This window comes from Macaca mulatta, chromosome 8 (genome assembly GCF_049350105.2).
Source record: "Macaca mulatta isolate MMU2019108-1 chromosome 8, T2T-MMU8v2.0, whole genome shotgun sequence".
Classification (NCBI taxonomy): domain Eukaryota; kingdom Metazoa; phylum Chordata; class Mammalia; order Primates; family Cercopithecidae; genus Macaca; species Macaca mulatta.
This window is the reverse complement of record NC_133413.1, coordinates 153,951,221-153,976,062: the sequence shown is the minus strand read 5'-3', so window position 1 is coordinate 153,976,062 and position 24,842 is coordinate 153,951,221. Positions and strand designations below refer to the sequence as shown.

Sequence of the window (24,842 nt, the reverse complement as noted above, 5' to 3'; positions counted from 1 at the left end):
CAGGTGACCCCCTAAAGAAACGTGGACAGCCCTTCTGAGTGCCACCTGCATTCACACTGAGCCCATCTGCAAGGAGAAATCATTGATTTTGAGCCAACACCTGTCTCCCCTGGGACCCCTGACAAGCCCTAGGTACTAGGTGAGCTCAGTTCGGGAGGTGGAGAGCCCAATCCAGCCACTCCTGGCTCAGCTGGTGAGGGCCTGTGACAAAGACACAGGCTTAGGTTCTCAGGGCACTGCGGGGAGCGTTGTGGTCAGCCAGGCCTCCCCTGTGCCTTTTACTGCCAGGCAAAAACTGTTCTTTAAGATAGAAAACGATGGATATGATTACGGTATCTTTAATCAGTGTTGCACTTTTATGCCCTGTGCCCCGACTGTTAATCTAGGGGGTATTCCTGATCCAAGCATTGGGTCAAGAGTTAAAAAATACGACTTCAAAACAGAGATCCTCATGAAGCGGACATGTCCGGCCTTTATTAGATAAAGCCACTGGGCCCATCTGACCAGGCAAGCTCAGCTGTAAATAAGCTCGCCAATTAGAGGAAGGGCCCTCAACAGAGCATGACCCTGCAAGCCCAGGGACTCTGATGTGCCATTGGGGTTGCTCCCCATGGGCATCTCAACTAGGTAGGTAAGGGTTTGGGATCCCTGCAGGACCACCCCCTAGTCTGGGGGTTTCCCCCTTTCTTTCCCACCACATTGTGATGTTTCATCTGCAGCTCAGTGGACATTCAGGGGGTCCCCCAAGCCTGCAGGTCCCTGGGCCAAGGCAGTGGCCTCATCCCCCTGAAAATGCAGGTCGGGTGGTTTCAACAAAACCTGCGCTCATCTTGCCCTCCTCAGCACCTTCTCCAGCCCCGCCAAGCCCAGGAGCTCTGACGATGACACTGACACAGGGATCACTAACTGGAAGAGCAGTGAACAGGAGCTGGGGGCTCTTGTGGGCCATCAGAGCTGAGGACAGCTGGCTGCACCTCCGAGGCCACAGGCACCCCTGCCCACCCCTGTGCCTGCAGGGAATGTGCAGAATCTGCCAGTGAGAGGCCAGGCCCCGCAGGCAGCCATGGCTGTTACAGGAAGTAGATGCAGCCTCACCCCAGCCCGCCGTCTGCCCACAGCCAGGACCCCGCAGGCAGCGGCACCCGCGCAGCTTTGGGAAAGAACACTTGGCCTCCCAAAGGGTTCCACCGCCCCCGGGGTCCACTACAGCCACCAACCCTGGGGTCTTCCCATCACTTCAGACAATGAGCAGAACCGAGAGGGTTAGTGAGCTGCAGGTAGGGCTGAGACAGGGCCCCAGGTTCCAGCCCAGGATAGCAGGGATCCATGACTGGCACTGCCCACGGGACCAGGCGTGGGCAGAGCAGCCTTCTCAGCAGCAGGGCCCAGCAGCTGAGCTTCTGCCACACAGCACCCTGTGCTAGCATACCCCATGCTAGGGAGATGCTTTTTAAGCCCTCTTTAGGGGGTGTTCCCCGCCTAGTAAATGCCAGCAGGCAGATCCACTCTTGGTAGGCTTCTGGTGTCCCCACCAGCTTGCACCTGCTTTTTTTTTTTTTTTTTTTTTTTGAGACGGAATCTCGCTATCTCCCAGGCTGGAGTGCAGTGGTGTAATCTCGGCTCACTGCAACCTCTGCCTTCTGGCTTCAAGCATTTCTCCTGCCTCAGCCTCCCGAGTAGCTGGGGTTACAGGCACCTGCAACCATGCCCAGCTAATTTTTGTATTTTCAGCAGAGATGGGGGTTTCACCACGTTGGCCAGGCTAGTCTTGAACTCCCGACCTCAGGGCATCTACCCACCTCAGCCTCCCAAAGTGCTGGGATTACAGGCGGGAGCCACTGCGCCCGGCCTCTTTTTTCTTATAGCAAAAATTAGTGCTGCCTTATTTACAGAAAGTGACCGTCCAGGTACTGGGGGACAGGCCAGAGCCACCCCGATGAGAGGAGCGGGCCTGCCAGCACCGATGCCAGCGTCCTGGGACCCGGGCCAACAAAAGGGCTGAGATGGGAAGAAAGGTTGGAGATGGAAACCTCGCCAAAGAGGCAGCGGCAATGAGTAGCTGGGCTGAGGGGCAGCACCAGGAGCTGCCCAGGCTGCAGACAAGGCCCAGGTGTGCAGCCCTCGCTGGCACTGCGACCAGTGAAGTCAGCTCCTCCTCAGAGCCTTGGAGGCAGGCCTGGCAGAGCAGAGGTGGTGTCCCCGCCTTGGGTGCCTGAGCCCCTGGAAGGTGCTGGCCCAAATGTCTCAGGCTTTTTGCAGCCCATCCCCAGCAGTTCAGGCCAGAGGCTCTTCCTGTAGGTGGGGGTGGCCGGATGGGCTCGGCAGGCGTGCCTGGAGCTGCTGCCCTGAGCTCCGCTCAGGGAGTCTGTTTCTTCTTCCCAAAACTTCCACACCCTCGCTGAGCTCTCAGATTTTGAGATATAGATATATACATATATATGTATATATTCCTTGACTTGGGGACAGGTCCAAGGAACTGCTTGTTCTTGGACCTGTATAGAAGTCACTTTTGGGGGACATTCCCTGCAGCTGCCCCACTGACAAGCTGGTGCACAGCCCTTCCCTTCCCTGTGCAAGCCTCCAGGCTACCCCTGCACTCCATAACTCCGGGTTTTCAAGGTTCCCACTGCTAGGACACTGGAGGCAGGTGGGGATGAGGGGCCAACACCTGGAGGCAAGCAGGCCAGCTCCCTGCCTCTCACACCAGCTCAGGCAGCATCTCTGCAAAGTCATTTCCCACCCTACCTGGGGAGGCATGGGCATCCCTGGCCCCAGTCCAACCAGGACTCTAGGTCTAGACCTGGCTGGAGCAGAACAGAACCAAGGTTGGACAGGCCCTGGGACCCTTTACTCCTTTCAAACTAGGCCTCCCAGGAGCAGCTTGTCAGCCACATCCTTGGCAGTCTGGGGAGAGGCAGAAAAGTCTGAGGGTGGGGAGAAGAGCCCACAGAGGGTGGCACTGCATATTGACCTGGGGGCTGTCAGTGCCAGGGCCTGCTTCCAGGTATGTCACGTGGCTCCGGACCCTGGGACTGGAAAAAATGGTCTGTGGCTGATGAGGAAGCCGGGGAAACTCTCCTGCCATTGGCCAAGTCACTAGGGTGCAAATCCAGGCAGCTGCCAAATCCATGGAGTAAGAGATCTGTTCAGACCGGAGTTTTCTTAGGGAAAACTAAAAATCCAAGGAAACCGAACTCCACATCTCCCTGTTGCACCCGGAACCTATGGAAACCCCAAATACGGGGCTCTATCCCTCCCCACTCCACAGTGATGCTCCAGTACTTCGGGCCTCTGACCTCCATAGCAACCACAGGGCGGCCCGAGACCAGCCCACCTGGCCCGTTCTCACGGCCCCTCTGAAGAGTATCTTTAAAAACAGATTTAATGTGTTTAAAAAAAAATAGAACCAAGTGGTGTGCTTTGCCACTGAGATGACTGCGCTGTGGCTCTGGGGCCACGTAGCACCAGGGCTCGACAGCAGACAGGAGTGTCGGCCCTCATCCAGTGCATTCGACTGGTACAGGGGCAGAGGCCCAGCCCCACGGGGGCCAGAGCGGGAACACAGTCACCTGTTCCGACAGGTGCTGTGCCTTGTATGCCCCGCATACGTGCCTGCCCTGAGAGGAGAATGGGCCGGGCCTCTTCCAGCTGGGCCCCCAGGAGACTGGGGTGCCAGTGAGGCAGGGCAACCTCTCACCAACAGAGCTCCTCCAAGCCAAGCTGGACTTGGATTCCTGGAACCCCCTGTACCCATGGGGTGGGCCACCCCGGGGGAGGGGAGATGGGAGACTGTGTGTGTCCCCTCCCTCCAAGTGCAGCAGGAGAAAGGTCACTGGGCTGGCCTGGTCACACACCGTCATATGGGCCTGCTGGGGTATGCCCGATGCCCCCCAGCCTCCGGGCCATGCTGATAAGTGAGCGCAGCTGCACCAGCCTCAGTGGCCCCACCTCTCTGGGGTCCTGGCTCTCCAGCCACCGCAGAGCTGTCTCTAGCCCGCGCACAGCCTCCCCAGCAGTGGGCACCGAGGTCCCTCCGTACTCGGTGGCCTCCTCCTCCTCCTCTCCTCCCCCAATGGCAGAAGGCAGGCTGGCTGGGGCCGGAGGGGCTGCAGGGGGCAGGGCTGGGCCCACCTCCTCCCGGCAGCCCTCGGGTGGACCCCCATCATCGTCCAGATGCAGCCACTCTGCAACCTCCTCAGGAGCCAGGCACTTGTAGGCCAGAGCCGCCAGGTGAGTGAGGTCGCTGAGCACCCTGCTGTGCTCAGCAGCTTCCTCAGCCTGGGCCGGCTGCCCAGCACTGTCCTCGCCCGGCCGGGGCTCGAAGGCGGCCCTCAGGCCCAGCAGCCAGCAGCGCTCAATGCTGCCCGCCTGCACCAGGTCCCAGGAGAGGCCGGCCAGGTAGAGCATGTCCTTGAGCATGAAGCTGCGCATGAAGTCCAGCGGGGAGCCGCTGGCGCAGGACACAGCCAACCGTAGCAGCTCGCGCTTGTACAGCTGCTTGAAGGCGGCCACCACGCCCTGCTCCAGCGGCGCGGGAATGTGTGCCCGGCTGCTGCCTTTGGACAGGAACAGCACCCGCACAGCGCCATCCGGTGTCTGCAGCTCCTCCGGAGGGCCGAGGGGCTCCGGCCTGCACCGCACGGGGGCATCCTCGCTGTCCTCCAGGGCGGGCATACTGGCAGCTGGGCTTGGGCAGGGCGGGTGGGCCACCAGCAGCACGGCCTTCTGCTGCAGGCAGCTTCGGCGCAGGTAGCGTTTGACGCCCGGGACAAATTCCTCAAAGAACCAGCCCCGCAGCAGCGGGCGGCTGAGCCAGGCGTCGGGGCTGTAGCGGTAGGAGGCCGGGAACTTGTCCTGGTTGTGGTGGCGCAGGCTGGGCGGGTCCGGCAGCCGCCCGATGACCAGCGGCTTCAGCTTGTGGCTGCCGGTCAGGTTGGCGGCCAGCAGCACCGTTACGCGGTCGCCCCGCCATCGCCGGCCGCAGCCCCTTGCTCCAGGGTCCCCTGCACCCGGGGGCGCAGCCTGCTCCGGAAGCAGCTTCCAGTAGAGGCCGGTGACGTTGGCGTTGTAGATCTGCTCGTCGCCGTAGCCGCCCTCGGCGGGGGGCGGCGGGGCCGGGGCGCGGTCGGGCAGGGGGCCGGCGCCGGAGGGCAGCGTGGGCTCCTCCTTGACTGGCGGGCCGGGCGCGGGGCCCGGGGCGAGGGGCCCGGCCTCGCCGTAGAAGCGCTGGCTGGAGATGCCGTGGCGCTTCTGCCAGCGCCAGAACCAGCCGTGGCTGGCCTTGAAGGTGCACTCGGGCCCGTAGATCTGGCGCGCAAAGGCCTCGGCCTGCGCCTGGATGAGCGGCCCAGACAGCGGCACCCCGTGCTGGCGCAGTGCCAGGAACCAGGCGTACACGGCGCGGTCGATCTCCTCCTCGTTGGCCAGCCGCATCTTCTTGCGCTGAGTGCCCACCTCGCCGCCCAGCTGCTCCAGGAACCAGCGCAGCTTGGGCTCGTCCTTGAGCCAGCCGCGCAGCGTCCCACCCGGCACGCCGAAGTCGCGGCACACACTGGCCTGCCGCTCGCCGCCCTTGACGCGCTCGATGGCCTGCAGCTTGTCCTTGATGGAGTAGGCCTTGCGGAAGGCCATCTTCACGGCCACGCGGGGCCGCGGCCCCGGCGCGGGGGGCGGCGGCCGTGCAGCGGGGACGGGGGCCGGGGCGGGCGCAGAGGGCCCGGGCGGGGGACGGCGGCCGCGGTGCGGGACCGGGCCGGCCGGGGGACCCGCAGGGTACATGGCGGCGGCGGCGAGACCGGCGCCGCGGGTCGCGGGAGCCACACGCCCAGCCGCTCGGGGCGGGGCACTCGGGGGCGGGGCGGCGCGGGTCCCTCCCCTTTGTCCCGCAGCTTGGCGGGCGCACGCGCGCTGACCCAGCCCGGCCCGGCCCCGCCCCGCGCCTGCGCGCTGGCCGCCTCGTGCGCCACTCGGCGCGTGCCGGCCTTCGGCCCCGCCCCACCGGCGACACCACTGGCCTCGAGACGCAGGGGGGCGCGCGCGCAGCCGCCCGTTCCCGGCATTTGTGCAGACTCCTCCGCTGAAGAGCGGCCTCCGCAGTCGTCTCCAACGGAATTCTGCCTTTGAAGTGTCGGGGCGCAGCGCGTCTAGGGCCCCGGCGGCCAGGCGGAGCGTGTGCAGGGGCCGCGTCCCCCCCTGGGCCCCCGGCCCGCGGCTCTTGGTAGAGCCCAGTGCTTCATTTCCCGTGCGCGGCCTGGCCGGCCCTCCCTTTCCTCAGGCATCCCGTGTCCGCCGATTCCTCCTCCCTGGTCGCCGCGTCCTTGGCTGGCGTGTGAGTACCGCTGCCCCTGCCGGAAGGAGTCGGGCGCGTCAGAGACGCCCGAGAGGCCGGGAGGGCGGGCGGCCCGGGCTGCACCAGAAGCTCGCGCCGTTAGGGACTGAGGCGCAAGTGCGCCAGCGCCGGCTTAGGGGACGTGGGCCAAGTACGGCTTTTGGGGCGAGCGCAGAGGGGCGGGGCGACCGAGGCCACGTGGCCGGCCTGGAGGGCGTCCGCGGGCCGGGGGTTCCGGGAGCACTGGCTCACGGCGCATCCCGGTCGTGGGAAGCCCCTCGGCCAGGCTGCTGGGGCCTAAGGCCTGTGTTTGCTGCCGTCTCCGTGGGAGACCAAACATCTGCCCCAGCTGTTCTCTGGCCTGCAGACCATCCACCACGTGTTTATTAAGCACCAGTTACTGCACGCATCAGCTGAGCACTGAGGGGATAAGCACGGACGCAACACTCTTGGAACTTAGACGCTAGTGAACACAGAAATGAATAAGCCTGAATTGTGACTGAGTCAAAATTTACGTCTCTTGATTTGGAGATAGGGTGGTCGGGCAGCCTCTGAAGGGGGCGGGGATGGTGTTGCTAAGTAGTAGTACTTTCAGAGGCTTTAAGTGGAAGAAGGCAAAGGGGGCGGAGTGAGTTGGGGACCTGATGAGACATCAGGATTGGTTTCCAGAATGAAGGACTGCCTGGCAGCAAAAGAACTGTGTAGCTAAACCTGGGGTCGTCCTTGCCTGACAGGGCGGGGTGCTTCTTAAGTTGACACTGCCTGTGGCTCACCTCCCAGGGAGGCAGGCCAGGCCATCTCACCTGAGCAGCCTCCTTCTACAGCTCCGACCGTCCTGTCATCTGGACCCCATGAGCCTTAAGCAGCTGGCTCGCAGGCAATTGGTTACTTCCGGAGCCCCTGTGTGTGCCCAGCCGTGTTCTGGGGGTGGGGGATGTACTCGGAAGGTGTGGAAGGAGCCCCCAAGTGTCCTCTGAGGAAGTGGACGCTCACCTTCGCCTTCTCACCAAATGCCTCCGGCCTAGCCAGGCTCCTAGACCTGCCCCTGTAGAGGCTTTCTGGGCGCAGTGCCAATCCTGTGAGACAGCAGCATCTCCCCTGGGCTGCTGCAGGGTTCACACGTGGTCAGTGCTGGCAGAGTGCGCGCCCAGCCAGCAGAGCCCCTGCTGCCTCCCGCCCTCTCTGGAGGACTAGGCCCTCTGGGCTTTGCTCCTGGGTTGCTGGGTGAACCTGCTGCAGGGTTTAGCACAGGTGGGCACACATGCTTGATGATGGACAAAGAGTATCGGGGCTGTGCCGTGCACTGGCATCAGCCTTCTGGGGGCTGAGGACAGGAAATGTGGCATTGAGCATTTGTGTGTCATCATCCCGTGCCAGTGTTGTGACAGCAGCGTGTTGGAAGCTGGTGGCAGTGTGTTATGCTAAGTGCTGGTGTAGGAGCCTGTCACAGGGCTCCAGCTCTCCCGCCTTGCTGGCAGCCAAGGGTGCCGTGTGAGGTGTGGCGTGGGTCTTGTATTGTCAGGGGTTCCAGAAAGCCTGTGCAGTGCTGGAGCCACCCAGGAGGCACGGGGGCTGCACTGGGCAGGCAGGGTCGGCCAGAGTCCCGCAAGCAGGGCTGGACGTGGAGCTGACCTGCAGTGGCATTTCAGAACAGACATGGTTGGGGTGGGGTTTGGCCTGGGGCAGGGTGGCTTAGGTAGCTACAGTGAGCGCTCTGAGGTATGCAGGGCAGGCTGGTGTTTCCCAGTAGGGCTGGAATATCCAGGGGTCAGACAGGAAAGTGGCTGAGTGGAAATGTGGAGCTGTGGAGGTTTTTTTTTTCCTTACCTCTTGAAAAGACCAGGCCGGGCACGGTGGCTCAAGCCTGTAATCCCAGCACTTTGGGAGGCCGAGACGGGCGGATCACGAGGTCAGGAGATCGAGACCATCCTGGCTAACACGGTGAAACCCCGTCTCTATTAAGAAATACAAAAAAAACTAGCCGGGCGAGGTGGCGGGCGCCTGTAGTCCCAGCTACTCGGGAGGCTGAGGCCGGAGAATGGCGTGAACCCGGGAGGCGGAGCTTGCAGTGAGCTGAGATCCGGCCACTGCACTCCAGCCTGGGTGACAGAGTGAGACTCCGTCTCAAAAAAAAAAAAAAAAAAAAAAAGAAAAGACCAAAGGCGGCTGGGCGCGGTAGCTCATGCCTGTGATCCCAGCACTTTGGGAGGCCAAGGCGGGCAGATCACGAGGTCAGAAGATCGAGACCATCCTGGTCAGCATGGTAAAACCCCATCTCTACTAAAATCACAAAAATTAGGCCAGCCGTGTGGCTCATGCCTGTATTCCCAGCACTTTGGGAGGCCAAGGTGGGCAGATCACCTGACGTCAGGAGTTCGAGACCAGCCTGGCAAACATGGTAAATCTCTGTCTCTACTAAAAATATGAAAAAAAATTAGCTGGCCATGGTTGCACGTGCCTGTAGTCCCAGCTACTTGGGATGCTAAGGCAGGAGAATCACTTGAACTGGGGAGTTGGAGGTTGCAGTGAGCCAAGATCGCGCCACTGCACTCCAGCCTGGTGACAGAGCGAGACTCAATCTCAAAAAAAGAAAGACCAAAGGCCTCCACGCAGGAAGACATTGATCTGTCCTGTGCGCTGCCCTGCTGTGCAGTGGCTCTGCCTAAAGACCCACTTCCTCAGGGGCTCTAGCCTCATTTTAAGGGCTAGTCGTTGCACCCTTTGGGCACTGAAAATACTGAAAGTTGTATCAGGCAGTGCCAGTCCACAGACTCCGGCCAGCCAGGTGGGCCAGAGAGAGGTGCTGCTGGGAGGGGTGGGCATGCACAGGCCGAGCCGGTGGCTGACCCCATCCCCTGCCCCCTCCCTGACTTCTCCCGGTGGAGGCTGGACAATCTGGGAGCGCATCCCCTGTCCACCTCCCTGACTTCTCCCGGTGGAGGCTGGACAATCTGGGAACCTGTCTGTGTGTGCCACTGTGATGGGGTGGCTTGGAGGGCAGGGCCTGGGAGCCAGCTCCTCCCAGAAAGCTTCCGTTTGCCCAGGTGTGTGGAGACCTCCAGGCTGCAAAGCACCTTGATGGCCACAGCTCTCCAGGACGTCCTCACCTTCCTCAGGGCCCTGCCCTCCTGACCTGGAGTCTTCTGGGTAGGAGCGTCCTTACCGGGGCTGCTCCCAGGACAGGGACGGGGAGGCTGTGAGAGCCATGGCACTGCACTGGGTCTTGCTGGGTGCCACCTGTGTCACAGGCCCTGTTAGCTGGGTGGAGCCTTCCAGAGCCAGGACCCCACGGTACCCTCAAACTCTGGGCAGCTGCCAGAGGCTCGGGTGTTCGGGGGCAGACACTGTCTGCTCCTCAGGGAAGAGCCTTGGTGGTGAGCCTGGCCTGCTTCCAGGAGCAGAGTAGGGATACTTGGGCCATTTCCCTCTGGGGCCTGACTCTGGCGTTTCCAAGACTGCTTCTCTGACAGCTGGCTGTCTCCCTGTGTTCTCTTTAGCAAGCTCCTCCCGAGCTTAGATAAACTGCAGGAGCGAAGGGGCTGACTGTTTGTAGGGATGCAGTTGAAAAAGTCGTTGCGTCTACTCCGGGCTCTCCTGCTGGAGGAGACAGGCTTGCATGTGCCTGTCGGCGCAAGCGTTGAAGCTCAGACTTGATCTCTTAGGAGAGATGGTGCGTTCCGTCCGGCAGGTCCTCTCGTGCTTGGGAACACAGGAAGCAGGGAAATGAGGAGGTGGGCTTGGAGGTGTGGGGAGCTGTGCTGGCTGTCCTGGGAGGCTGTCTGCCCGCTGTCAGTGGCCAGCTCCCCAGGTGATGGGCCTGGCCTCCAGGTCTCCAGCATGGCTCACTGTGGTGTCTCCTGAGGGCTTCCTCTCTGCAGGGAAGACCCCTCTTACTGGTCCTATGGGGCAGCTGCCTCCGTAGCATCCTCATCTACACCTGACTCCTGCAGGGTGCCCGGTTCCTCCCAGCAGGGTGCTCCCTGCTGCAGTGTGGGGTGCACAGAGGTGAGCAGGGCCCTGGGGCCAGAGCTCCGGTTGGTGAGGGAAGACAGATCCCAGCCAGGGCTCCTTGGATTGCTCAGCAGTAGGAGGTGGCCCCTCCTGCCCAGTCCCACCCAGGACACAGGCTGGTGGCTGGGCTTTCAGCTGTGCCCAGCTACCCTTCCCAGAGCTTGCAGAGTTTATGAGCTGGCTCTTGTGAGATGAGGAGCTGGACACCTAGTGTCTCCCGCTGAGGAGTAAACGGGGTAAAGGTCCTGTCCTTGTGTGCACACTGTGGGAGAGTGAGTCTGGGAGGCCTTTGCGGCTTGTGCTGGGGCCCTTGGGTGCCAGCCCTGTCTTGATGGTGGCTCCTGCTGAGAGAGGCCCTGCACCAATGCGGGCCCTGGGCTGCCTCCCCCTTAAGGGTCCTTGTCATCTTCTGGGCTCCTTCAGCCGACCAGACACAGGGGCAGTGCAGGGGAGGGGTTTGGGGAGCTCCTTGGCAGCTCCAGGGGATGCTTGTGGGTGTTGGCTTACCTTGTCTCAGGCTGCCTTGCTCAGGTGACGACAGGGTGGGTGGATTTGGGAAAGGTTGGCTCAGATAGTGGTCCCTGCTTGTCCCCCAGGGCCTGCCTGGGCTCCAGCTAACAGTAATCCCAAGAGCTCCCCTTTCAGGGGATGACGGAGTGATGCCGCCTCGAGCGTGTGGACTCAGCTGCCACCTGGGATTGTGGTGGTGGCGGGTCTGTCTGGCGCTCAGCTTCCGTCTCCATCAATGTCACCTCCACGCCACCTCGCCAAGCAGCTTCTGGAAAGGCCTTCTGCCGGCTCGGGCTGCCCTGCTGCTGTGTCTGACCCGGTTAGTCTTTCTGTCTGCCTCTAACCTTGCTGCTTTTCCTTCATGCTGTCCTAGGAGGCCAAAGCAAAGTAAGTACCCACCTGTCCTCATGCCCCATTCCCCTTCATTTGACCAGGGAACCCCCAGCCATCACTGTACCCAAGGGAACCCCAACACCACCTGTGCATGACCCAGCCTGCCCAGAGGGGCTGCGGTTTCCCATCTGTAAAGTGGAGGAATTGGGTTTTCTGGATGGGGCAGCAGCAGGTGGGCACCCTGTGTGGCCCTAAGCAGGGTCCTGGCCTGGGCTGGCAGGTCAGCACCCGACACGCTGCTCCCTGTGGGGAAGTGGTGGCAGTGCCAGGTCTCGGTAGGAGCCTGAGAAGTGGCTTCGCCTCGCTGAGTGGCAGCTTCTGCCCGGAGCCCCCAAGAACATAGTCTGAGGCCACCTTGGCCAGTAAAGTCTGGTAGGGCATTGGCACTGGGGGCCAGCTCAGTGGCACTGCTGATGGGACCTGCACTGCTCCGTGGGATCAGAGAGACTGGCAGGGGTCTACCGCACGATGTCACAATGCCCTGTCTCCTGGGCTCTTGCTCCCACCTCCAACCCCCAACCCCCAACCCCTGCCTCTGCCCATCAGCCTGGTCTTGGTAAGTGCTGCCCCAGCCTGGGGGAGGAGTGAGCAGGGGAGCCGAGGGGCTTCTTCATGGGCCCTGTGGCCTCCTGGCCCTGATTCCTTGTTGGTGCCGTTAGAACTCATGGCTGGGACTGAGGGATTCTGGCTACATGCCCAGAAAAAACTCCATGTTCCACTTAAGAGGCTTCAGAATGCAGTGCAGGGGGCTTCCCAAAGGTCCTCCCCGCCTGGGTGGAGTGTAGACAGCTCAGCACCCCACTGGAGGCATTGGAACCTGCCTTGGTTTTGTTGAGTAAGGATGTTAGGAGAGGGGCGTAGACCCGTAGCCACTGGTGTGAAGGGTCTGTTCTTGACTGAAGGCTGCCTCCCTCTGGGTGAAGACCAGGCAGGTGGTCCCAGTCACAGCCACGTGCCCTGAGGCCACTGGGTCTGCCTTCAGGCTCCACTAGACACATCTGCGGAGGCAGCTGACTAGCAGCAGTGTCCGTGAGGGGCGGCTGCACGCCCCCTCTTGAGGGTGCTCCTAGGTGTTGGTTAGACCCAGGCGTTTCTGCTTTTGGGGAGCAGAGCCTGGAGTCGGGCATGGCTGGGGAGGAAGATACCGCAGGCCGAGCGCGGGCTGGGGCGCTGACCTGTATCCCAAGAGCAGATTTGCCCCTGGCCTTCTGGGTCTGTCCTTTCTGTAACACCACACTGGACACCTGGGAGCAGAGCATGCCCCCAGCAGGATCCCACATGGCTGCTGGAGCACTGGGGCAGCAGACGACTGAGGTTGCCCAGAGCTTGAGGGAGCACCTCATCCAGGGAGGAGGCTGAGGCTCCCAGGCCTCATTGGGGGTAGCAAGTGGGGGTGGAGCCTCACAACCTGCCTCCCACCAAGATGGTCCCTCTTACATCACACAGAACCCAACCTGAGAGGGGACCCTGATGTCCTGGGACTGTGAGATCCCCATGATGCCCCTTTAGCTTGGATGGACCCAAAGATATGGACTCCAGTTGGGAAGCCACGGCGGCTGATAGAGAGCCCAGAGCCGTCTCAGTGCTCCAGGCGCTTGGCCCCTTTCTACACACTGGTCACCAGCATCCTCCCTGGCGAGTCCCGTTGATGTGACCCTTCACGAGTGGGCACTCCACCCTCTGCCCAGTCACCTGGCCCCCTCCCGGGGGGGACAGTCAGGCCCACAGAGAGGCTCCCTCTTTTTTTTTTTGGAGACGAGTTTTCTGGAGTGCAGTGGTGAACTCTGCTCACTGCAAGCTCCGCCTCCCGGCTTCATGCCATTCTCCTGCCTCAGCCTCCGAGTAGCTGGGACTACAGGCGCCCGCCACCACGCCCGGCTAGTTTGTTTTGTGTGTGTGTGTGTGTTTAGTAGAGACAGGGTTTCAACGTGTTAGCCAGGATGGTCTCAATCTCCAGACCTTGTGATCCATCCGCCTAGGCTTCCCAAAGTGTTGGGATTACAGGGGTGAGCCACCGCACCCGGCTGAGGCTCCCTCTTTTCTAAGACCTTTGAGTGTGCTCTGGGTGTGGTACTGGTGTGGCCAGGACAGCCACAGAGGCCATTCTGTAGGATGGGAACACCAGCCACAGTGGGGTGGCCAAGCCTGTCCTATGCAAAAATGCAGAGAAAGCCAGTTAGCCAGTTAAAGCCTACTTCAGATAAATGATGAAAAAATTTTTTTTTATTTTTTTATTTTTTTTTTTTGAGACGGAGTCTCGCTCTGTAGCCCAGGCTGGAGTGCAGTGGCCAGATCTCAGCTCACTGCAAGCTCCGCCTCCCGGGTTCACGCCATTCTCCGGCCTCAGCCTCCCGAGTAGCTGGGACTACAGGCGCCCGCCACCTCGCCCGGCTAGTTTTTTGTATTTCTTAGTAGAGACGGGGTTTCACCGTGTTATCCAGGATGGTCTCGATCTCCTGACCTCGTGATCCACCCGTCTCGGCCTCCCAAAGTGCTGGGATTACAGGCTTGAGCCACCGCGCCCAGCCGAAAAATTTTATAGTATGAGTATGTCTCAGATATTTCATGGGCCATACGTTCACTTTAAAAAGGTATGTATTGTTCATGTATTGGGAGGCACTTGGCCTCCCAAAGTGCTGCGATTACAGGCATGAGCCACTGCACCCGGCCTGTTTTCTCTTTACAACACAGCATCCCCCACATGGGCTTGACTTTCAAGTCCTTGAATGTCATCTCATGAAAGCCCCACTGGGGAGCATCCTCAGCCCCTGCCCTGGGAGGGCAGCCACGGGGAGGGTGGGCACGGGGCCACGGCCACCCGCAGTATTGCAACTCTGCCCTCTGCTTGCTTTTTATCGCTGTGTCCGGAAGATGAGGAGCGGGAAGGCCTCCTGCACCCTGGAGACCGTGTGGGAAGACAAGCACAAGTATGAGGAGGCCGAGCGGCGCTTCTACGAGCACGAGGCCATGCAGGCGGCCGCCTCCGCCCAGCAGCTGCCAGCCGAGGGGCCAGCTATGAATGGGCCCGGCCAGGACGACCCTGAGGACACTGATGAGGCAGAGGCCCCTGACGGCAGCAGCAGGAGTGATCCCAGGAAGAGCCAGGACGGCAGGAAGCCCCTGCAGAAAAAGAGAAAGCGCTCCCCCAAGAGTGGGCTCGGCCCGGCGGCCCCGGCCCTCCTGGGGCTCTCGGCTGAACCCGTGTGGCTGGACAAGAGTGGTCTCGGCCCGGCGGCCCCGGCCCTCCTGGGGCTCTCGGCCGAACGCGTGTGGCTGGACAAGTCACTTTTCGACCAGGCAGAGAGTTCCTACCGCCAGAAGCTGGCAGACGTGGCTGCCCAGGCAGCCCAGCCTCCTGCCTTGGCCCCTTGGGGTCCCTGCACCCATGGAAGCCAGGTGGCCTGCCACCACGTGACCTGGGGGACCTGGGTCAACAAGTCCTCCTTCGACCAGGCTGAGCGGGCCTTTGTGGAGTGGTCTCAGTCCCTGTTGCTGGCTCCCGAGGGTGGCCACAGGCAGGGGACTCCTGACACGGGCCAGCAGGCGGCTGTCCCCAACCCGGCCCACCAGCCCAGCCCACCGGTCAATGGCCAGCCCCCACTGGGCAGCCTGCAGGCACTGGTCCGGGAGGTGTGGCTGGAGAAGCCCCGGTATGATGCAGCCGAGAGGGGCTTCTACGAGGCCCTGTTTGACGGCCATCCCCCGGGGAAGGTGCGCCTGCAAGAGCGAGCTGGCCTGGCCGAGGGTGCCCGGAGGGGCCGCAGAGACCGGCGGGGCCGCCACGTCTTAGGGAACAAGCGGGCTGGGCCGCGGTGGGCCGACGGGGAGGCCCCCTCTGCCTTGCCCTACTGTTACTTCCTGCAGAAGGATGCAGAGGCCCCCTGGCTCAGCAAGCCTGCCTACGACAGCGCTGAGTGCCGCCACCATGTTGCCGAGGCCCTGCGCATGGCCTGGTGCCTCGAAGCTGCCTCCCTGTCTCACCGACCCGGTCCTCGGTCTGGCCTGTCCGTGTCCAGCCTGAGACCCAAGTAGGAGAAACGTGCTGGGTGGGCACCCAGCCTGGGCTGTGGGCACAGGGACAGCCGTCCCAGGCTGGGGCTCCTCCAGCTTCCTCCCTGCCCACCTGGGGTGGGGGCTCCCCGAGACCTTGGGCCCAGCTGAGTTGAATGCAGCAGCAGGCTGAGTAAAGGTGGTGCTGTGCTTGGGCAGTGTGGGTTCCAGGGACACTGCTTGGGGTTACAAAGTTCTGGGCTGTCTGGATGGGGGCAGGGAAGGGGTCAACACAAGGCAGAATCTCTGCCTCGCCCAGGGTCCCTCTTGGGCTGGGAAGCTCCCCGAGTCCCCTGTGGCTGTCACATGCCAGGGCTGAGAAGACAAGGCTACCCATAGGAGCAGGAAGCATTGAAGCTGGTTTCTGGCCCTAGCGCTCCCCTGTGATGAGACGTGGGAGCCAGTGTGTCCCTGCCTGCCCGTCCTGGGCACCCCCAGCTTTCCTTGTCACCTGAAACTAACTCTGAGGGAAGGTGGTGGCATCTCAGATGCATGGGCATGTGGCTGGTCAGGTGGCCCCCATCCCAGGGTGCCCGGTCTGTGTGACCTCCCTCTGGGTGCTGGGGGCTTGCTCCAGGGTGCAGGTGCAACCCCAGCAGCGGTCTCTGGGGCCAGGCAGGTGGGTAGGCGATTGGACGTGGAAGGGAATACGGAGGGCATGGAAGTGGCGAGGCTGGCCTGCTGGCGAGGGCGCCCTGGTGGTGGGGCGGGCTGAAGGCCCCGGCCGAGTGTCCCAAGCTGCTGCCTAAGCCCCCAAGGAAGTGGTGCCAACCTTGGACCCCCAGGGGTCTGGATTTGCTGGTTGACAAGATCGCCTGAAGGCGGGACCCCATGGGGGAGTGCTGACCTCCTGCCCTTCCACCTGCCCTGGTATTCACGGTGGCCCGGTCCCTCCTCGCCGGGAGAGTGTCCTGGGTGAGGGACGCGGAGGAGGCTCACAGACTCCAGCCCTTTGTTACCGAGAGGACACTTGACGAGGTCCAGCGATGGTCCGGAGTCCACACACAGACGGGCGGCAGAGCAGGATGGGGACAGTTCTGATGTACTTGGTTGGACAGTAGGAGGGTCTTGGCCAGTCCAGGGTGGGAGGCAGCAAACTCCATAAAGAACCAGAGGGTCTGGGCCCCAGCCACAGAGTCATCTGCCCAGCTCCTCTGCTGCCGGCCATGGGAGGAGCACGAGGTGGGGCTGTGTGCCAGTAAAACCACGGGCTGGATTTACCTGTGGGCCATAGTCCCTGTCTAGGGCACCCATTCTCGACCTTCTTGCTCTCAGGACCCCAAACAGCTTTCATTGTACCTATTGATTTTTACCACATTAGCAATTAAAACCGAGAAATGGGCCGGGCGCGGTGGCTCACGCCTGTAATCCCAGCACTTTGGGAGGCTGAGGCGGGTGGATCACCTGATGTCAGGAGTTCAAGACCAGCCTGGCCAACATGGTGAAACCCCTTCTCTACTAAAAATATAAAAAATTAGCCAAGCACAGTGGTGCACACTTGTAGTCCCAGTTACTTGGGAGGCTGAGGCAGGAAAATCACTTGAACCCAGGAGGCGGAGGTTGCGGTGAGCTATCGCACCACTGATTCCAGCCTGGGCAACAGAGTGAGACTCCCGCTCAAAAAAAAAAAAGAAATGCTAAGTGTAATTATTTGTTGAAGAAGAAACTCGTTACATATTACTAACTTTTTTTTATGAGAAATACTTTTCCCATAACCAAAAAATTCAGTGAGCAGAATGGCCTTGCTTGAGATTTTTGCAAATCTCTTGGGTGTCTGGCTTAGTGGGAGGCAGCTGGGCCCTTGTACCTGCCTCCGCACTCCAGCTGTTTGACATAAACCCAGCTTCATGTGAGTGAAAGGGTAGGGCCTTGGGACCCCCAGAGGTTCTTGGACCACACTTTGAGAACCCCTCGTCTGGAAGACAGGTCTGGGGACGCCATGTGGGGTGAGGGCTTACAGGCTTGGTGTCGCTTTGTGGAGAACCACTGGTGTTTGAAGTGGGTGTCAGCCCTGCCGCACCCTGGTGCTTCTGAGCTGTTCTGACGGGGGTCTCTGTGGGGAAGGGTGAGGCCAGGGCTGTCTCAACCCCACTTCCCAGCCATGTTGACTTTGCCTCTTTCCCCTCCCAGCAGAAAAATGGCTACAAACTTCCTAGTACATGAGAAGATCTGGTTTGACAAGTTCAAATATGACGATGCAGAAAGGAGATTCTACGAGCAGATGAACGGGCCTGTGGCCGGTGCCTCCCGCCAGGTGAGGGCTGCATGTGGGGTGGCTGGGTGGCTCTGCTGCCCGACAGGAGTGGCTGGGGCACACGAGGAGGGTTCAGCCAGGTTAGGAGGGCAGAGGCACCCTGGCCCAGTGGCTCTGCTGTGGGTGCTGGGTGTGGGGTCTTGGGGCAGGTGGCCTTGGCCAGGCCCCCGGGGCTGGGTCTGCTCAGGGCCCTCCTGCTGGTGCCTGTGCAGGTGGCATGGGGCCAGGCCTGGCACTCGTTCCCCGCAGACATGGGCGCCTGTGCCTGTCATCACAGCCTCAGGCACCTCCCACTTTTCTGGCCCGCTGAGCTCTCGTTCTGTGCAATACTTTCTTGCTGTCTCTATGTGAGGGTTCATGGGATTTTTTGGTTTGTTTTTTAATTAAATTCATTTTTAATTAAAAAAAAAAAAAAAGACTGGTTCTTTCTGCACTGTCTGCAGGAGAATGGCGCCAGCGTGATCCTTCGTGACATTGCGAGAGCCAGAGAGAACATCCAGAAATCCCTGGCCGGAGTGAGTACCCGCGGCCCACGGACCCGCGGGCTCCTGCTCGGCCAAGTAGCATGTCTCATTTTTCCTGATGCTGCTGGTGGTTTGGCTTCACAGCAGAGTCAGGGCGGAGTGCACAGCGCTGTGCTCCTGGGGCGTGTGGCTCTGTGGCCTCCAGGCCCGGACTGCCATGGACAGTGTTCTTACTCTCGCATCCCTTCTGTGCTTACCTCTTGTCTGCCTGCTGGCGGTCACACTGGCCGTTCCTGCGGGGCCGGCTGGGAGCTGAGTGGTGCCATTCGCAGGGTGTACTGTGGGCGCCTGCTGTGAGGGCCTGTGCTTCCCTGCTTGCTCCCCGTGGCAGGACTGTGTGTCTGCCGGGGCTTCCTGCGTTCCCTCTTAGATCTTGCCTCACTGGGGAGAGAAGTAGTGGTTCTGCAAGGTGCGAGGCATTCCGAGCCTAGAGTTGGCACCATCTTGAGTTGGAGACCCAGAGAGGAGCCCTGTAGCCCTGCTTGGCCTCCAGGCCCCGGGCTGAGATCAGGAGTTGGAGGCAGTGGCTGCAGCCTGCCAGGCTGGTTGGGGAAGGGTTGTCCTCTGGGAGGTGGCAGCCCTGGTATTCCCAAGGAGTTGGGGCTGCGTTCTCCCTGGGATGGGATACTGTCCATCATGCCGGGTTTCCAGGCCAGAAGTCTGAAATGTGTCTCACGAGGCTGACCCCAGTGTCAGCAAGGTTGCCATCCTTCCCAAGGCTCAGGAGGAATCTGTTCCTTTGCCTCTCCCAGATTCCAGTGGATGCCCACATTGCTTGTTTCGAGGTGGCCAGCAGGCAACCTCGTCACCCCCGCCTCCACTTGCATCTCACGCCTCTCTCCGAGCCTCCTTCCTCCCTCTGTCACTTACATGGTTATTGTGTTTGCTTTGGGCCCGCCAGGATCCCAGGTCCAGGATGTTCCCCACCTCAAAATCCTGAGTTTAATCATATTTGCTGATTCTTCTTTTTGCCACGTCAGGTAGTGGATTTGCAGGCTCTGGGGGTTGGGACGTGGGCGTCGGAGATTCTCATTGCCTCATTCGTAAGGTGTATTGCTCCCCACCAACATCTGCAGAAGCCTGGGTCCCCCACAGTGTCCCTCCAAAGTCCAGAATCCCATCCAGTCAGGCATGGGGGATTGCGTGGTCCATCCTGAAGCAAAATTCCTCTCCATCTGTGGACCAGTGAAACTGGAAAACAAATTATCTGTTCCCAAAATACAATTGTGGGACAGGCATTCCCTTTAAAAATGGGAAAAAGAAGAAGGAAACAACAGGGTGTCACTAGTCCCCGGCAGTCACAGTCCAACCCGTGGGTCGCATGAGGTTTGAAGGGCGCACTCCTGTGTGGCCCATGGTCCCCCCCACTGTCATTTGTTAACATCCCTATTCCGGCCGGGCGCGGTGGCTCAAGCCTGTAATCCTAGCACTTTGGGAGGCCGAGACGGGCGGATCACGAGGTCAGGAGATCGAGACCATCCTGGCTAACACAGTGAAACCCCGTCTCTACTAAAAAATACAAAAAACAAAAACTAGCCGGGCGAGGTGGCGGGCGCCTGTAGTCCCAGCTACTCGGGAGGCTGAGGCAGGAGAATGGCGTAAACCCGGGAGGCGGAGCTTGCAGTGAGCCGAGATCCAGCCACTGCGCTCCAGCCTGGGCGACAGAGCAAGACTGTCTCAAAAAAAAAAAAAAAAATCCCTATTCCTACCAACAGCATGTTCGTGGCGGTTTAGGTTTAGGTTGTTCTAGAAGATGATGTGCCCTGTTCCTCACCTTCTCTGAGTTTTCACTGAGGGGCTTAGCATCTGAATCCTGTCAACAGTGTGCTCAAGATAGGCTAGGGTTTTTCTTTTGGCAGGGGTGGGTGGGTTGTGGACAGAATCTTGCTCTGTCGCCCAGGCTTGGAGTGCAGTGGCATGATCCTGGCTCACTGCAGTCTCCGCCTCTGGGGTTCAAGCAATTCTCCTGCGTCAGCCTTCCAAGTAGCTGAGATTACAGGTGCCTGTCACCAAGCCCAGCTGATTTTTTTTTTTTCTTTTTTCTTTTTTTTTTTTTAGTAGAGACGGGGTTTCGCCAGGTTGACCAGGCTGGTCTTGAATTCCTGACCTTATGATCCGCCTGCCTCGGCCTTCCAGAGTGCTGGGATTACAGGCGTGAGCCGCCGCGCCCGGCCCAGTCTAGGGTTTTTGTGTCATGTTCCTCGGAGTTCTTCCCGCCTCACCACTGCCCAACTCCAAAGCCACCTCCATATTGTTAGGCATTCCAGCAGCACCCCACTTCCTGGGCCAAGGTCTGTGTTGGTTTCCACTTGATGTTGCTGTAACACTGTCACACTTCAGTGGCTTAAAACAGCACAAGTTCCTCACCTTACAGTTCCAGAGGCCAGAAGTCTGAGATCGTCTTATGGGGCAAAATCGAGGCTGTGGTCCTTCTGGTGTCTCTATGGGGAGAATCCGCTTCCTTGTCTCTTCTGGCTGCTGGAAGCTGCTCACAGTCCTTGGCCCGAGGCTCCTAAACAGCTGTCTCATCACTCAGCCTGCCTCTCCCTTTCCTCGCTCCTGCTGCCTCGTGTGGGCCCTTGTGATGACAGTGTCCCCGCCTGGGTGATCCAGCATCTTCTCTCCATCTTGAGATCCTCTTAATCATATCACATCTGCAGAATCGCTTTTGCCATGGGAGACTATATTTACAGGCTCTGGGGACTTGTATGTGGACATCTTTGTGGGGGCCATGATTCTGTCCGCCACAGTCACAGCCAGCTAGGGGTGTGCTGGCTCCCGAGCCATAAGCTGGGCATCCCTGGGTGGGTGGGCCCAGGAAGGGCTGCCACTCCTGTCTACCAGGTGGGTGCTTCTTCGTGCCTTGCGTTCTGTCCAGATCCCAACCCAGCACCCCTAGCTTGCCCAGGCACCTGACCAGGTCCAGGCTAGGCAGACACGAGATAAAGGTACCACAGATTTTTGCACTCAAGTCAGGCATACTGCCCTCCAGTGCCCAGAAGGCAGTGGTCGGGGGCTTGGCCCTGGGGCTGCAGGAACTCTTCAGCCCTGGCTGTGTAGGGTCAACCCCGAAGTCATGGTCTCTGGGACAGGCAGGTATTCACACTATTAGAGCTTAGGGACTGGTTTGCTGCTATAACAAAGTTGCATAGACTAGGTGACTTAAACCACATGTGTTTTCTCACAGCTCTAGAGGCTGGAAGTCCATGATTGAGGTGGCAGCAGGGCTGGTTTCTCCTGAGGCCTCTCAGCATGTAGACAGTCTTCTCCACGTCCTCACACAGTCATCCCTCTGAGTGTTTGTGTGTCATGATGTCTTCTTATTAGACACCAGTCGGATTGGATTACCCCCCACCCCTCAGTGACAATTATCTCTGTAAAAGCCTTGTCTCCAAATAAGGTCACATTCTAAGATACTGGGGGATAAGACTCCAGCATGTGGATTTGGAAGGACATTATTCAGCCCATGGCAGGGGCCCAGTCTCATCTTGGATTTGGGGTGGGAGCGCTCAGCAGACACTGGGGTTTCAGAACTGCAGGGTTTCTGGGAATGTGGTGCTGGCACAGGGTTTACTGGCATGGGTCTGGCTCTGAAGTATTTGCCTTTGGCATCCCCTAAGTCCCTGAGGGGCTCTCTGAGGCCCGCTCTGATTGCACTGGGTGACCTGAACCTGCCCCATTGAAGCTGTGCTCAGGGACTCTGATGCCTAGCGTCCCTAGTCCCCCCGAGTCAGCATCAAGGGAGGGGGCTGCCCCTCTGGCCTGAGTGCTGTGGGCTGTGGCCTAGTGGCCTAGGGAGGGCAGTGGTGAAACAGTCCCCACTGCTCATCATGCAGCTCGGGGCCAGTGCTGACTTAGTGCCTCTTCCAAAGGGGACCTTTTGCTTGTCCTTGGGCCTGCTATGTGGGGTGCATGAGGCCTCAGGTGCCCTGGCCCTGCCACTCACGGATTCTGGCCTCCTCGGGACCCAGCCCCACCCCCTCAGGAGGTCTGCTGTGATTCTCCATGCCCCCTGACGCCCCACAGCCTGGCCCTCCCATGCTCCAGCTTCTGCCCCAGAGCTTGTCAGTTTCTGCCGGTGCCTTCCGCACCCCCACCACCATTCACGCGCCCCTGCCAGCCTGGCCTTTCCCTGCCCATTTCCTCCTGTGCCAGGTGGGCCTCCTGGGCCACAGTCTTGGCATTGTCCATGATCTGTGGGGCTTAGCTCCCATACTCCCCAGATACATAAACAAGCATTCCCCACAGCATGGTCCCAAGGACTGTGGCAGGAGGGCCCCAGGGCTGGTGCTGCACGTTGGGCAAAGGCCTGAGTGTGTCTGCACCTGCTGCAAGGAGCAGGCTTGTCTGCCCAGCTGCTGCAGGCCCCTCCTCACAGAGAGGGAGCCCCGGGGAGCTGCCAAGATGGGGTTGGCTGAGAGCGCCATGCAGCCAGGTACACGCTGTCCTTAGAGCCATCGTGTTGGTGGGTGGGCAGGCTAAATGGCCCATGCCTGCAGGTAGATGCATAAGGACTGGCTACTGTTAAGGGCCAGGAGGCTAGGAGCCTGTCTGGGCCCCAGGGCATCAGTCTGAGCTATGGCGGAGTATGAGGTGGGCTTGGGGCCCTGGGTCACCTAGAGACTGGCTTGCTGAGTGAGATGGGCAGGCACCTCCCATTTCCAGTGCTGCCTGGTCCCCTGAGGCCTGCCACAGGTTGTCCCTAGGACTGTGAGTCCTTCACCATCTCCCACCCAGCCTCTGAGCCTGACTGCTTAGCAGAATCCTGACGGGCAGCAGCAGCCATGGCCCAGCTCCCCACACCTTCAGTGTTTGGGGCACCAAGAGCTTCCTGTCCTGGACTTTGCCTGGCTGAGAATTTCACTGTGGTCTGTGGCGGCCACCATCTCCGAGGTCATATGTTTGAGCTGGGCATCAGCAGGGGGTACCTCCTGCTCTCCCGAGCCAGAGTTTTCCTCCTCTGAGTTCCTGCAGTCCTGAGCATGGCAGGGGGACCTGGTGGAGCTGACTGGAGCCTCTGAGGGGACCCCAGGAGCAGGCTGGGCACTGAGCCCTCCCCTCCTCCTGCCTTGCAGACCTCAGGCCCCGGGGCCTCCAGCGGCCCCAGCGGAGACCACAGCGAGCTTGTCGTCCGGATCGCCAGTCTGGAAGTGGAGAACCAGAGCCTGCGTGGCGGTGAGGCCCCGGGCCAGTGGGTAGGGGCTGTCCCTGGCCCCTGCCATCTAACCGTGCTCCCCTTGCCCCCACAGTGGTACAGGAGCTGCAGCAGGCCATCTCCAAGCTGGAGGCCCGGCTGAACGTGCTGGAGAAGAGCTCGCCTGGCCACCGGGCCACGGCCCCACAGACCCAGGTGAGTGCTCTCCCCACGCCTGACACTGCAGGGACCACGTGGCCCTGCTGGCTTCCATGTCTCCATGTACACTGGCTCCAGCAGTGATGAGCTGGCAGCCAGAATACTGGAGTCCTCAGGTCCCCAGGAAGGTTTACAGTTAGGCCTGCACTAATCCCCTGGGCAGGTAGAGGCAGTTCTTGTCTTTCCTGGGGCCTGCATGTGGGGAACCACAGCAGGGGTGCACAGGGGCTGCCCTTGCTCCGGTCGAGGGAGGGAGGAGGGCCTAGGAGGTGGCCAGGCAGCTCTGGGCCCTGGTTGGGGCGTCTCAGCCATGCCTTCTATCCCCTCCCCTGTGGCAGCACGTGTCTCCCATGCGCCAAGTGGAGCCCCCGGCCAAGAAGCCAGCCACACCAGCAGAGGATGACGAGGATGATGACATTGACCTGTTTGGCAGCGACAATGAGGAGGAGGACAAGGAGGCGGCACAGCTGCGGGAGGAGCGGCTGCGGCAGTACGCGGAGAAGAAGGCCAAGAAGCCTGCACTGGTGGCCAAGTCCTCCATCCTGCTGGATGTCAAGCCTGTGAGTGGGCAGGGTGGAGCTTCTGGGAGCCGGGCATTGCCCTGGTGCCTGCCCAGCTGGCTCAGCCTGTGACCCTCCCTCCCCTGCTCTCTCGGTTCTGGGGAGACTTTAACGCCAAGTTGAGAAGTCTTGGGATAAACACAAACTTGGAGACAGGAAGGTGTGAATTTGGATTTTCTGAGGGCCCTTTAAGGAAACAATTGTGCACACAGTGGGTAGGGGGTAGGGGGCACGCAGGTACTTCCTGGGTGTTCTGAGGGTGCCTGACCCCAGCTTTTCCTCCCCTTTCCCCACAGTGGGACGATGAGACGGACATGGCCCAGCTGGAGGCCTGTGTGCGATCTATCCAGCTGGACGGGCTGGTCTGGGGGGCCTCCAAGCTGGTGCCCGTGGGCTACGGTATCCGGAAGCTACAGATTCAGTGTGTGGTGGAGGACGACAAGGTGGGGACAGACTTGCTGGAGGAGGAGATCACCAAGTTTGAGGAGCACGTGAGTGGGCTGGCCGGGGAGAGGAGACTGGGGGCCCTGGCCCATGCCCTGTACTGGGGCAGTGGGGAGCGAGTCCCAGAGTGAACCCCCCTCAGAGGAGGCTCCTGGCTCCGAGTGGGCTCTAGGGGAACAGCCCTGACCATCACCCTCCACTTCTCCTCAGGTGCAGAGTGTCGATATCGCAGCTTTCAACAAGATCTGAAGCCTGAGTGTGTGCGCGCGCGTGCCTGAGGCCCTGCCACGATTAAAGACTGAGACCGGCCCTCTGGCTCCTGTCCTGGTCATTTCCTGCTCGTACCTGGCCTGTCTCCCTCCCTGTCTCAGCCCCGTCTCCGCCCTGCTGCTCCCACACAGTCATCTCAGCTGCT

At 60.5% G+C, this 24,842-nt stretch overlaps 2 protein-coding genes and 1 long non-coding RNA gene across 42 annotated transcripts; 1 reads left to right on the top strand and 2 right to left on the bottom strand.

Annotated features, from left to right (window-relative positions):
- Window positions 1–446: 446 nt before the first annotated feature.
- Window positions 447–5,895, bottom strand: TIGD5 (tigger transposable element derived 5). The gene has a single exon (XM_015146143.3). The coding sequence runs from the start codon at window positions 5,776–5,778 to the stop codon at window positions 3,847–3,849; it is 1,932 nt and encodes a 643-aa protein (XP_015001629.2). The 5' UTR covers window positions 5,779–5,895; the 3' UTR covers window positions 447–3,846.
- A 365-nt stretch (window positions 5,896–6,260) lies between these two features.
- LOC144330911 (uncharacterized) lies at window positions 6,261–16,766 on the bottom strand. Its single transcript, XR_013397551.1, has 2 exons — window positions 13,747–16,766; window positions 6,261–8,157 (listed from the first exon to the last, which is right to left on the bottom strand). It is a non-coding gene; the product is annotated as an uncharacterized LOC144330911 (long non-coding RNA).
- EEF1D (eukaryotic translation elongation factor 1 delta) lies at window positions 6,261–24,736 on the top strand. Of its 40 annotated transcripts, none has more exons than XM_077944411.1 (10): window positions 6,261–6,328; window positions 10,936–11,168; window positions 14,114–15,270; window positions 17,426–17,546; window positions 17,990–18,061; window positions 23,146–23,245; window positions 23,320–23,420; window positions 23,762–23,983; window positions 24,280–24,474; window positions 24,638–24,736. In XM_077944411.1, exons 2-10 carry the CDS (start codon window positions 11,085–11,087, stop codon window positions 24,674–24,676), a joined length of 2,091 nt encoding a protein of 696 aa, XP_077800537.1. In that variant the 5' UTR covers window positions 6,261–6,328; window positions 10,936–11,084; the 3' UTR covers window positions 24,677–24,736. The 40 variants fall into 40 exon arrangements, with proteins under 40 accessions (XP_077800537.1, XP_077800535.1, XP_077800548.1 ...); XM_077944409.1 differs by having other exon boundaries at window positions 17,423–17,546; XM_077944422.1 differs by having other exon boundaries at window positions 10,936–11,236.
- Window positions 24,737–24,842: the final 106 nt, after the last annotated feature.

Bases quoted from the DNA above. Each gene is read 5' to 3' on its own strand.
- TIGD5 (XM_015146143.3), bottom strand. From the start codon at position 5,778: ATGTACCCTGCGGGTCCCCCGGCCGGCCCGGTCCCGCACCGCGGCCGC.
- EEF1D (XM_077944419.1), top strand. From the start codon at position 13,808: ATGGGCCATACGTTCACTTTAAAAAGGTATGTATTGTTCATGTATTGG. The intron at 23,246-23,319 runs GTGAGGCCCCGG...TTGCCCCCACAG, and splicing joins GAACCAGAGCCTGCGTGGCG to TGGTACAGGAGCTGCAGCAG. The intron at 24,475-24,637 runs GTGAGTGGGCTG...ACTTCTCCTCAG, and splicing joins TCACCAAGTTTGAGGAGCAC to GTGCAGAGTGTCGATATCGC.